The following is a 13290-nucleotide window of genomic DNA, read 5'->3' on the forward strand; positions in this document are numbered from 1 at the left end:
AGTATAAAACTTGCCGCTTTCTAAGGGAAGAGCTCAGTTGCTAAGGTCCTAACTAATCAGGTAGAGATGTTGTCTCAATTGCAGAAATAAGAGCACTGTGTAGCATCTGTGATCTAGTGACTATGCTGCTGCTCTCCTCTGGTTCCTGGGATATTCTGGGATGCTTTTAAGGGTCAATAAGGCTATTCAAACCAGTTTGCTCAGTCCCATTCAGTTCCCAGAAGGTCCATGCTGCTGTACTCTGGCTGTTGCAAGAAGAACCAAGACACTTTCTGTGCAGTGAGTTCAAGGTATCTACATAGTGTGTTGGAACACTATGAGTTACATTGCCAAGGAAAGCCTCTGACCAAACTTTTTCAAAGAAAAAAATGTCATATCTTCTTCTAAGAGAAGCTGAAACTTCCTCTTTTAGTATAGATGTATAATATTGCCATGAGCTGTTTTTAAGATCTAGATATAATTTCTCTGAAACTCTGAATAACTAAAGGTGCTAATTTCATTCCTCAGGACTGAGGTCTATGAGTGATAACTGTGGCACAAGGCCTAACAACCAAACTAGCTGAAGTAAAAAGGCAATATAAGATTTAACTTGGTGACTCTAAAGGTTGCCTCCACAGATGAAAAGAAAATTCAGTTACTGTACATATAAAGAGAGCAATGGAGAACCACTAATTTGTTGTGTAAATCATTTCTCCTTGATGCCCAGTTCAGCACCGTTTAGGTAATGCCAGATACGCATTTTGAATCTCTGCCAGGTTACTTGACAGCTCACACCATACTGACATTTTCTGACTTAATGTTGGCAGAGAACAGTATTTTCCATGTGTTTTTCATACAGTCCATCCTACATAGCTGTATGTTGACAGAAGAAGACAGAAATGTTTATTGACTGTCTCATGCAGAGAAAAATGAGTAGTTTTTGCAACATGGCCTTGAACTGAAGAGGTGCCATGCACCATTAATTCACAGTTAAGTCATTGACTAGAAATTGCAGATCTGAGACATGTAATAGAAGCATTGACCAAAGTTTCTTTTCTATAAAACGGTGACCTAAATCCATTGGCTTAATTAATGTGCAAAAGCACAGAACACCTAGCTTTTCCCGCTGAAATCATTTGGAGCTCCTTGTCCAAATGACCTGACAGTATTTTCCTACTTAATAGACTGGGTAGCAGGCTAGTAACCTAGTTTAGATTGCTGTTCCTACACACTTGGGCACAGCATCTAATTGTACCTGTTCTCACAGGACATGAGAAGTATGAAAATTAAATATATATTTAAGAAATTAACATTGCTGTCTTGCTCCCACCAGAGCTTTTAGTGGAATTCACATGATCTGGGTTGTTTGTAAGCTCTATTTGATACTGGATCTCTTCTGCACTGCTCAGATTTGCTTTAATTGCAGAATTTGCTCAAGCGCTGTGCAACTAAGCTGCTATGGAATTGTTTCTTCCTTCAGCCGAGCTGTTTTAAAATACTGAGTTACTTTCAGTGTACTATGTTGCATTACTGAAGCTCTGAGTGGGCTAGTATATGCTAGCTCTCTCTTGACTGGCAGGCAAGAGTGAGGATTTCCTGGATTATTTGTTTTATTTTGAGAAGGAGAAGGCTGGATTTTTTTCAGTTAGAGAACAATCTCTGCATTATTTAGAAGTTAAATATCGGATGTTGCAACAAAATGACAGTTGTTTTTAATGAAAAATGTAAAAGCTATTAAAAACCGTTCTGAAACACGCAAACCCAAATAACTGACTTGTATGGCATTTAGTTTTTTAATTTCTACTTGTCATCAAATTCAGGCCAGCGTTGCTTTCTATTTTATTGTATCTAGATAATAAACAGTTATTTGGAAACAGTATGAGGAATTTGTTCTTTGACAAGCAATGAAGCAGAACTGTTTAAGTTTTCAAACCTTGATGAAGTTTTCAGGCTATTGGTGCTAGTCATTTTTTCCTGTAGCAATTAGCATAAATTCATGAATGTATGAATACATTGGTAAGTAATGTTGTGTTGTCTTTTTCTGCTACAATTGTAGCCATCACCTTTCTCCTATTTCATCTTGTCTGTGCTAAGTAGTAACTGTAATAATTTTTTGTACCATCAAGGAAGTCTGTGACAGAAGCAAGGATAGAACTGAATAACTCATTGCCTTGACCACAAGGCCAAGTGTTTTAGTTTTTCTATATTTCTAGGTCTCAGTCACTCCATGCTTTCTAACATAGCAGTGAGTAGTAAAGCCTTACAGACAACAGTCACCTTTGATTCAGACCCTGATATCCATCCCCAGAAGAGTCTGAAGGAGGTTACACTGTGATTCATTTACATGTGGGAGAGAGAGACTTCATAATGTCACATCCCACATGTCTGAAGCATTCAAGTGAGATGGGAAAGAAGAAGCAGAGACTTGAATCTGGGTTTTCCATCTGCTGTATAAATATTGTTGTTACCATGATATCTGACATGTTACAGACATGACTTCTTTTTTCAGTTTCTCTTAAAGGAAACTCTGAAAAAGACAATTTAGTTCCTCTCAGAAGATGAAATCTTGAAAAATTTTGCATGAGGGGAAAATAGTTTCCTATGTGACTATAGTATTAGAGTGTGTCATTAGCCCTTCTCCTATCCTGAGCTAAAATAAGGCTATTCCACAAGCAGACAGAAGCAGGGAAATGTCTTGCTCCTTACGTTAACGGAGTTAGGTAGTTACTATACTTGTTCGCCACATGCTGAAATCCATCACTATAGAAGACATGCACAAATTTTAGGCATGTCCCTCAAGGAAGGCAGTAGGAATTACGGACTGGTTCAAAATGCTGTCTTGAGTACTGATGGTTTTTTTCAGACTGTAAGAGTTTTACTTCATGCTTTATGAAAGCAAGTTGTGCAGAGAGCCATTTCAGGGGAGGGCTATGCCTATTTTTAGTAAAATTCCAAAAAAGGGAAACAAAAAAGAAAGACGGAGGCTTCTGAACATATCTGCTCTCACGAATTCAACATCAGGGCAAAGAACAGCACAACCAAATGTCCTACAGCTATAAGCCTGTATATCTTTCCCTTTTTTAGTTTATGTGTCCCCTCACCAGCTATCTAAGAGGCAAACCTGCCTATAAAGTTATGTAAATACCAGCCTTGTAATGTTTACGTTAAGTTGTTTCTAGAAGGCAGATTCATTTAAGGAGGGAATATTATGTCCTTTTTCTTCCAGGATGGTTTTCAGCTTCAGCCTGTTTCAACATAAATATCAAGAGAGAGACAAAGTGTCTTTTTTAAAAAAGAAGCAGCAGAGGCAGACTTGAGCTAGTATTTCCGAAAGGCTCAAATATTTTAATTAAAACAATCATTTGACCTTGTCAACTTTGGGTAATTTTATCAGATTTTTTCACTGTCTCCAGCAGCTCTTGAAACAAAAGTTGCATTTCAAAAAGATGCATGAGATGAGCCGGTGCTCTTAAGGAAGATCTACGAACAGTGGAGTGGATGCTATTAGCCAAAGAAGTCAGCTTCACAGACCCAGAGACACATCCTTGTAGTCATCCCCTCCCACACTGCCCCTGCCTTTCATTTCTGCCTAGGGCTGCTTGTGTCTGCAAAAAAAGATATTCAGCCAGACCTTCCAGCAACCCCTTGCAATCTGCATGCTTTGATGAAGTCCAGTAACAGTCTGTATATCCTCAGCTAAGTGAATGTAATGTACTGGTGGGCAAAAACTAAAAATTAAACAAAATGTTTGTATTTACATATAAAAAGCAGTACCCTAGCTGAATGAGGCTATGGGTTCATGTTCTTTGCTTTGCTGTTATGGAAATTCTCATTGAAGTGAGAGCCTTTTAAACTGTCTTTAAGCATAGCCCGTAGTTATTCTAGGGCTAAGAGGGACACTATACATTTATTCCACTTATAGCGTAAATGTAATACCTAGTGGTTCATTATACATCCTAGCCTGTATAGAAACATTGTTCTTTAAGAGTGATGAATTGAATGTCACTGACCATAGCTGAGAATGAACAATTATTTTATTGGAGTCCCTTCTGTGATGAACTGAGAGTGGCTGATAGTAGGCAGAGAAAAGTGAGAGGGGTATCTGAGTATATAGATACCCATTCTGTGTATGTATTGTGCAAAGGCAGAGAATGACATTGTCAGACAGGAGGAAAAAATAAAATCTTGATATATTAAGAGTCAGAGACACACATGAACATTTGGAGAGTGTGATGACTCCATCAGCATCTTGCTTGTTAACTAAGCTACTGCAACAAATATGCAATGTAGGCCAAGGTAAAGATCACACCAGGCTAAGGAATTTGCTTTTCCTCCTATTTGTCTGCAGTGCCATTTCTGAAAAATAGCAATAGTATCTGCAACCCAAGATGGCACTTGACAAATGGTGCTTTTTCTTCATCATTGATTCTCTTTGTTCATATCTGGCTTAATGGAGTGTGGAAGTAATCAAATTCATATCATCGCTTTAGCTTCTATCAAAACCCACTATGGTTCTGAGGAAATATGCAACAGCTATTTAATTCTCAGTTTAGGGAAGACCAGAGAATCTGATGTCAAATACAGCGTGCACACACAAATGTTGACATGTTTTTAAATCATGTAACTGAGTTAGTTTGCATGGATTATGCATCTAAAGAATAACTAATGGCTTACTTCCATTAATAGGATTGTTTAAGAGTAGATGATAGGCCAGACTCTACAGCCCTTCAAGCTGGCACCTGATCATTTAAGTAGTTGCATCCATGTAACTGTGACTACTGCCTGAAAAAAATGAGAGTTTCCGCTCGGGCTGTGACCATACAATGACGAAGATGAAATCTGCTTTGAAAACACTGCTTGTTGCTCATACAGCTTGGGCAGGAAAGAGGAGCTGGAAATATATTTGCTGTCACTTACTACAGCAGCCAGGGTACATGCCAGTCTGTTGGTGGCCTGAAAAGTAATGGGTCCCTTTAATGAGCAGTAGTGCTCTTTGAAGATCTCCATTTAAACACTGTTAAGCCCACATGGAAGACATGGCAGGACAGATACCTGGCTCATTCCCTGGTGGTCCATTTATACTAGGGGAAACACCTCACAAGTACTAATCTAAACCTTTAACTAGTTCTGTTCAGCTGACAGTCATAGAAAAAAGGCTTCCTTGGGAGATACCAACTATTCTTTTTTGACTCAGCCATAAGTACTGCAAGAATATCCTACCTCTCCATTACTGTGTTTCCAGTTCCAACAAGATAAATAAAGACAGATCATATAAAAGCTAAGCATACTTTGAAAGAAAATTACTATGAAATGGAAGTTTACGAAAAGAAGGTAGGAACAACTTCTTCTGTATTCAGTGCATAGTGAAATATTGCCCAGAATGAACTGAATAAAGACCAGTGTTGACAGCTAAACCATTATGTATTTATTAAAGCATTTGGTCTTTTAACAACTTATAGCACATAAGTTACTATCTCCAGTGACTCTAAATCTTAAATCAATCTTCACATCTGTCTCTTGCTTGAGCTATAACGTTAGACTTCCATGGTGAGCTTACAACTCATGGCTCTTTATTCATGGGGCATCGGGTGATGTGTTCCCTCGGTATTGTGTACAGCTTGTAGTTTGCTGTAGCAAAGGGGCGTAAAATAGAAGACTCTATTGGTTTGGTGGATTTTTTAGGAATTATTTTGCTGCTCAGTGTCTTGCTACTTTGAAATAACTTAAGTAAACAATGAACCGAAAAATTTGAACCTTTTGAGACTGTTATGGCTAACACTAGGCACCTATATATATGCTGCCAGATATTCAAAAGCATTTAGCAGATACTGCCTCCGTTGGAGGCAATAACATCTTAAAAGCCAGACTACATCAGTCAAGCTGCCTACTTGAGCTTAAGAAAATAAGAAATCTCTTTTCACAGCAAAGGCCATCCTCTGACAAGGATGCTTAGGATAGCAGATAAAAAGAGAGTGTTCTAAAAGGAATGAACCCTTACACTTCTGGAATTCAGTGGTTTGAAGGCATCCAGACTGTTACATTTAATGGCCACCACTAGACCTAACTCCTATTAATTTGTCCTTTTGAACATGTTTATGTTTTTGGCTTGCTAAACATTACTTGTCTGTGAACCTAATTTATGCACGCTGTGTGTAAAAATGCTTCTTTTGTTTCTTTTATGCCTACTGCTTGGTAATTTAATTGGGTGGCCCCTCATTCTTGTTTTGTGAAAAAGAGTTAATAGTAATTTTCTACCTACCTGTGTTCTCTACTTTCTTTCTACCTACCATCCAAATTTGTAGAACATTGTCTTCCCAATATTTATGTGCCCAGGGTTCAAATTCTTTTTTGACCCTTTCTTTTGTGAATATAGCAAAATGTTGTCCCTGTCTAAGGAAGAGGATGAGGCAGAGGGGTGATACTAGTGTTTACTGCCTTTATATCGCTGTTTCTTTTCTAGCTCACAAGTGGTGTAAGAAGTAGTATGTGGTGTTAACTGACCTCATTCAGCATTAATTATGCTGGAAATCTGAGCAGAAGTTCAGTACAAGATGGATCTTGGCCCAGTGTCTTCATCTCAGTTAAACTGCTATAAGGAATGGAGTATAACAGAGTATGAGAGATGTGTATCACATTGCTTGGATTCTTTTAAAAGTTCCAGCTTCAACTCTGAATATTCTGAGGATCATTCAGGACAATAAAAGTGATTTTTTAAAGTATTTTTAATTCTTGAGATTAATATGCTGACAGAACATACTAGATTTTCAACGGCCAATAAAGCATTGCTTTGTAGTTAAGCTGGTACCTTCCAAAGCTCACCTTTGCATTAACTTTTTTTTTTTTTAACTAGGTGAAGCAACAGTGAAGAAGAAACCAGCTCCAAAGACTCCTCCAAAAGCAGGTAATTTGTTGTATGTGTCATCCTGTAGGAATAAATAATAAACCAATACAGTTCTAAAGAACAGACACCACATTTCTAAGTATAGCTGTTTGCCTATTAAATTTGTTTGCGTATGTGAATAAACAGTGAGTATGAAGCTCTATGAGGAGAAAGCTGGAAAGCAAAGTCCATTTTTCAAACTCGTTCATAAGGTTACATTGCACTAAGACTTAAATTATAAGCGTGCAAAAAAGTTACTATCAAATAAACTATAGCAAGCTCCTACCAAATGTCAGCAGTAGTGTTGTAACAACACACCTTAGCCTTCAGAGAAAAGAGATTTTTTTATGTATGCCAGAATGCCACCTCTGCATGAGTTGCTACCACAGAGAAGTTGATAGATTTTACATTTCCTTATAACTACCGTTATGGTAACCTGTTCATGTGTTTACACTCTCGTAGGCAAAGCTATCTATATTTAAAGTTACCCAGAATGTTGCTATAAATAGCAACCTGCTTTCAGTGTCTCAAAACTTTGTTAGACTTCAAAACTGTTCAAGCTGTTTTCTTTGCCAGATGTGTGCCTCAGCCTAGTTTCCTTCAGATATTTCAAACCAAAAAGACTTTTAAAAGAACAAGTCTAGAGGGAAAAAAAACAAAACACTTTGTTTTAATTACATTGAAAAGAAAAAGAAAGCACTTTTTTTTCATGCCCAGTAGCCCTGTGCTTTGGACAAGAGTGTTACGTTTGGCAGTGGGGTCATTCTAATGTTAGAGAATGCCTTTACTGTTTCTGTCAGTGTCCTTAAATCTGCACATATCCACCCCCCGCCAACTAGTTTTACTGTGCTGCTCCTGTAAAGCAACAGAACAGGTTTCACCCTGGGGCTGCCCAGGCTGCAATATTTCTGGCGTCTGGCCCTGGCAGCTGCCAGGGGTCTGGCACACTCAGCATCACAGCTGAGAGTCAGGAAGCAGCACTATTAGCAAGAGAGATGTTCTGCCATCTATTGATACTCAGGCAGCGAGAGGGACGAGGAGGGCAAATACCTGATCCAGACATGGAGTATGAATGGGAGTGCAAGATTTAAAAGCAGTGCTGTAATACACAAACAGAAGGATCTGTCGTTGCTCAGGGGAAAATTGTGACATCAATTTCAAAGACATCAATTTCCTTCCTTGTCTCTCTAATACATGTCCCACATGATGTTTACCTGGCTACTGCAGCCAGAATCTTTGTAAGTCTTACATTTTCTGGCTGCTGTTGATGACATTAGGGAGCAGGTTTGCAGACTCCCTCAGCACATGCTAATTGGTATGAAGTTAGCTGGAGCCATTCTTCAAAAATACAAAGTCCAAAAGAAAAAAAGTCTTACTGTAAAACCCAACACAAAATTTCATAAGCTGTGCATTTGGAATTGGTGGTAGGTCTTAACAATTTTGGCCTTTGGATTTCTGTACCTTGGTCTTGCATGAGCAAAATTCTGACAGGTAAATTTTTATTGCTTCACTACTATAGAATTAACAATGACCTCAGAATTGTTAAATTGCAAGCAACAGATAACTGCTCATCTGGATTTCAAATGCTGATGTGAAACTGAGCTGAGAGATGTACGTGTTTGAATTTTAAGAAAAATAGAAAGTATAGTCACCTAAATATTTTTTTTTTTCCCATCAGCTGCTCCTCCTCAGATTACTCAGTTCCCAGAAGACAGAAAAGTCCGTGCAGGTGAATCAGTAGAACTTTTTGCCAAGGTGGTAGGAACAGCACCCATAACTTGCACCTGGATGAAATTCCGTAAGCAGGTAAATTGTTCTCTGGTCTCTTTTAACAATGAGTAGAGCTGGAAAGGAACTCCAGTGATCCATCTCGTCCATCTTCTTTCCCCTGGCAAAGTCCACGTCATTTCTGTTAGATGTTTTCCCCACCTCTGCTGAAAACATTCCAATGATGAAGATTTCACACCTCCTTTAGCAACCTATTGCAGTGCTTAAATATCCATAGTGTTGGAAATTTTTTCCTAATGCCAAGACCAATTCTTTCTTGCTACAGTTTAAACCTGTTGCTGCCTGTTCCCTCCTATAACAAACGACTGGTCCTTTGAGAAAATCCTTAGACCCTATAATTAAAGGGTAGGTGATGTGAAAGTATCGTGGTTCAGCCCCAGACAGCAATTAAGCACCACACAGCCGCTCGCTCACTCCCCCCTGCCACAGTGAGATGGGGGAGAGAATCAGAAAAAAATCATGGGTTGAGATAAAAACAGTTTAATAGGACAGCAAGAGAGGAGGAAACAATAATGGTAACAATAATAATACTGGCAAAGGAATGTACAGGAACAAGTGATGCACAATGCAGCAATTGCTCACCACCTGGTGATTGATAGCCCATCCAGAGGCGGTGATTCCTGGCCCCAGCCAACTCCAGTTTCTATACTGAGCATGACATTATATAGTAGGGAATATCCCTTTGGCCAGTCTGGGCCAGCTGTCCTGGCTGTGCCCCCTCCCAGCTTCTAGTGCCCCTCCCCACTGGCAGAGCGTGGGAATCTGAAAAGTCCTTGACTCACTATAAGCATTACAACTGCTTAGCTCCAATAAAAACTTCAGTGTGTTATCAACATTATTCTCATACCAACTCCAAAGCACAGCACTATACTACCTATCAGGAAGAAAAAACAACTCCATCCCAGCCAAAACCGGGACAGAAGGACATAGGTATCTGAAAAGTATCTGTCACGGGAAATGTTTCTCTCCTTCAAAACTAACCTCTTCCTCACTGGTGCTTGGTCTGAAGCTATGTCAGAGGGACAAAACGCCATGTGAGAAGCTTGAGTGAAATGTCTTACAATACAAATGTCACCATGCAAAGCACAACAGCAGTTATGCTGCCATTAGTGCCCTCACCCCTGGGTTTAGAGTTCCTTCTACTTGAATTAATTTCCTTGAACTATATTACATGTGTCCATAAGGGCAGCTTCTAAGGGAGTTGCTTTAGTGATTAATAAAATCGCTTTAAATCAAATAACCCAATATGCAAGTAAAAACTGGAAGATGGAAGTACCATGTTAGGATAGAGCAAATACGAATACGTACTGTAGCTGCTATGCTGTTTGTTTCATTCTGAACTAATTTCATTATGCACTCTGTAGAACATAAATAAAAACATCTCTTCCTGCAAGGAAGTTTGGACTCTAAATCCAGATGTGTCGGCATTTAATTGAAAGAATTCAAAACAGTTTGCTAGTGCAAAGGGTATTCCACAGTCCATCTCTGCTAATCCCAAATAACCTCTTACTTTAGGGGAAATGATTTTTTTTTCCTGAACTCCTACATCTTTTAAAAATTCTTCCATTTCAAGACTGGAGTTAAAAAGTGGCCTACTTATTTCTACAAAAATAGGTCTCAGAAGCTCCAGTGACATTGTGTCCTGCTTTGCTGAGTTTCTGGTGTGTGTTAGTCTTTAGTTATTCACAGGAGACAATCTAAAGGTTTGCAAAATCATACATTAAAATTACACAGATCTTTTTAAATGGTTCATTATGGCAGGTGAATGAGATAGAAAAAAAAACTTCAGGAAAGTTAATAAACACTGTAGAAGGACAAGTGAGGGCAGCGGTCTTTTATTTATGAAATTAAATGGGGGGCCAGTTACTGTGTACTGTGCTGCACCATTTTTTTGCTTTCCTTTTCACTTATCACTTATCCTTTTCACTTTTCACTTATATCACCACACATTATTTTATTCTTGCATTTCTTCCTCTTCTGTAAATGTTGTTGATTTCAACTCCATGCCATTCCCAGTCCTAAAAGTGAAAATCACCCAAGTGTTCTTCCAATTATCCTGGGGGTTATTTGTAGTAGTTATCCAGTACATGATGAGTTGTGATTTCAGCCCTGCCGCTGTATGCTGCAGGGTGCAGGAGGGACTTGTCCTGTCCATGTTCCTTCTTCACATTCCCTCAGGTTCAAGAGACCCACAGTGGCCTCTCACAGGTATATTCTGGACAAATATTTGTTGCTTGAAGAAAGGGAATGTCACAAAGTTGTGACCTATACTGTTGTACCTGATGGCAGTCTAGTCGAGGGAAGCTGGAACTCTGCTCAGCTCAGAAGGGGAAAGACTTTGAAAGCCTCTTCATTAGTTGCGGAACGAAGTCCATCGTTTAACATTGCCAGTTGTTGGAGTTTCTTAACTATGAGCAGTGATTTTCTTTTGGGAACACAGGCATCCAGCTTCCTGTTCCCCACAACCATTGCAAGCCACTGAGCATCCTTGCAGGCTTTTCCCTGCATACTTTCAGGGCTTTCCCTGCATAATGCAGATCTAGTTCTACTAGACTGATTTTTTTATTACTCTTACCCTTTGACTAATTCTAATGAAGCAAAACATATAAGCCAGTGTAGACTCTCAGAAGAACAAAGTACGGGTACAGAGAGGAACAACTTTCAGTATAATTTAAACTGTAATCCTACATAATCCCATTTGCTAACTTTCTATTCGAGTTATGTAGGAGCATCTTTCTCAGGTTACTTTGGGGCAGATAGCAATGCATGTGTTCTATCTCAGTTGAGGAGAAAGCAGGGAGGGTCCTGCTCTTAGCCTTTGTAATTTCTTAATTCTCTGAATATATGAGATGAGATAAGGCAAATTAAATAGCCTTCAGTTTTAATGAAGTTCTGAGAATGAGTTGGAAAAGTCACTTATCTAAGAAGGAAGTGGTGGGAGGAAGAAGGGCAGTGACACCATGTTGTCTGTTTCAAAAGAACACAGTGTTCAGCTTCTGTAATTGCAGTTGTAGCATTATGAGGTTTTTAAATAATCTGTCATGTCTCAAGTTAGTACTGATTAAAATCTAAATCTCCTTGGCCATTTATGCTGTGATAGCTTTGTTTCAATTAAAAACTAGTTCATAATATGTCTATGGTATTCAGCTGAGATTTTGATTTTTGCCTCTCCAGAAAATAAAAATGCTATAGGAAATCTGCTCTTTGTATGCCTCTCTGCACAGCTGTAGCATTACATCTCCATTTCAGACAACATCGTCTTCAATTGTTCAAACCCAAGAAACTGTTACCCTGATTTATGTGGAGGTACCAAATAAGGCTGGTTAAGACAAGGGGGTAAAAGTCACAGCTGTGGATGATTTGCACACTGGGCTTCTAAAGGGGAATGGCAAATGAATTAGGGTATTTAGAGCTAAACCCTTGTTCCACTGTGAACTCTGTGAGACCAAATTTTGTTCTTTTACCAATTACACAGTTTGCACTTTCAGCCTGTTGAAGAGGAGTTAGAACATGAAACTCCTGTTCCTTAATGGAGTCCCAACAACACCAATACTCTCTGTTGCCTTTGCAGGACTGGAGCCATTATAATGTTCCACTGCATTTCTAGATGTTTTGTGTTGATTACACTCTTTACCAGCTGCACATATTCACTGCTGTAATACAGCTGTCTGCAGATAACACTCAATATGATAACCTTGTATTGTAATTGAGCTCTTTCAAATATGAAGAAATTTATCCCATAAAATCTTTTTTTTCTTTATAATTTGGCAGATTGAAGAAAATGAATATATTAAAATTGAGAATGCTGAAAACAGCAGCAAGCTAACAATATCATCAACAAAGCAGGAACACTGTGGATGTTACACCCTAGTCGTAGAGAACAAACTTGGCAGCAGACAAGCACAAGTGAACCTTACAGTTGTTGGTAAGTCAACAATAAAGTTTTAGATATATACTCATTCTTCAGACATCACTCTACATTTGCTTTATATATGATGATAGGCAAAAAATTAAATAAAATAATCAGATAAGTTAAGAAGACTCAAATGAAAACCTAGTACTTTAAAAAATTTCTGGACTGGACAGTGACATTGTAATAAGGACTATAAGCAAGTTCAGTAGGGCTATACTCTGTTTCATTTGAAAAATTACTAATTACAGATTAAGGTACAAAACAGCTCAGACTTTAAAAGAAACACAAGAAAAAAATACCTCATGCCTCTGTTTTTTTTCTTAGATACCACTCCTTTTTCCCATTTAATGTTTGCAGCATCCAGATATTTGCTAGACTGCAAATTTTAAAACTGCTAGTTAGGAAGGATTGAGGTGGTTTCTATTAGACTGTAAATATGAAAACATCCTATTGCTTGGGAGTGGGAGATTTTATCCTTTTAATTGGAATTCCTACCATTGTCTACAGTTTTATAGTGACAGAAAGCAGTGAATAAAGGCAGTCTGTTTTAAATATGGTGCCCTTTGTATATGGGCTTTTGCACACATATATTTTAAAGCTTCAAACAACCTTGTCAGATGACACATTCAGGCCATCAAGTTTGTTGTAGTAGGCTGTGGACAGCTGCAGATAGCTGTAGACTGGTAGATGGTTGCAGTATGTTTGCAGATAAAACTGCAGCCTAGATCTA

At 38.6% G+C, this 13290-nt stretch overlaps 1 protein-coding gene across 1 annotated transcript in view; it reads left to right on the forward strand.

Moving 5' to 3' along the window:
• MYLK (myosin light chain kinase) overlaps window positions 1-13290 on the forward strand; it is a 156131-nt gene that overhangs the window by 100246 nt on the left and 42595 nt on the right. The window contains exons 18-20 of the mRNA XM_082001360.1: window positions 6830-6880; window positions 8538-8665; window positions 12419-12572. Of these exons, the coding sequence (XP_081857486.1) occupies window positions 6830-6880; window positions 8538-8665; window positions 12419-12572 (333 nt within the window). The remainder of the gene's footprint in view (window positions 1-6829; window positions 6881-8537; window positions 8666-12418; window positions 12573-13290) is intronic.

This window comes from Phaethon aethereus (genome assembly GCF_964289735.1).
Source record: "Phaethon aethereus genome assembly, chromosome: 6".
Taxonomy (NCBI): Eukaryota; Metazoa; Chordata; class Aves; order Phaethontiformes; family Phaethontidae; genus Phaethon; species Phaethon aethereus.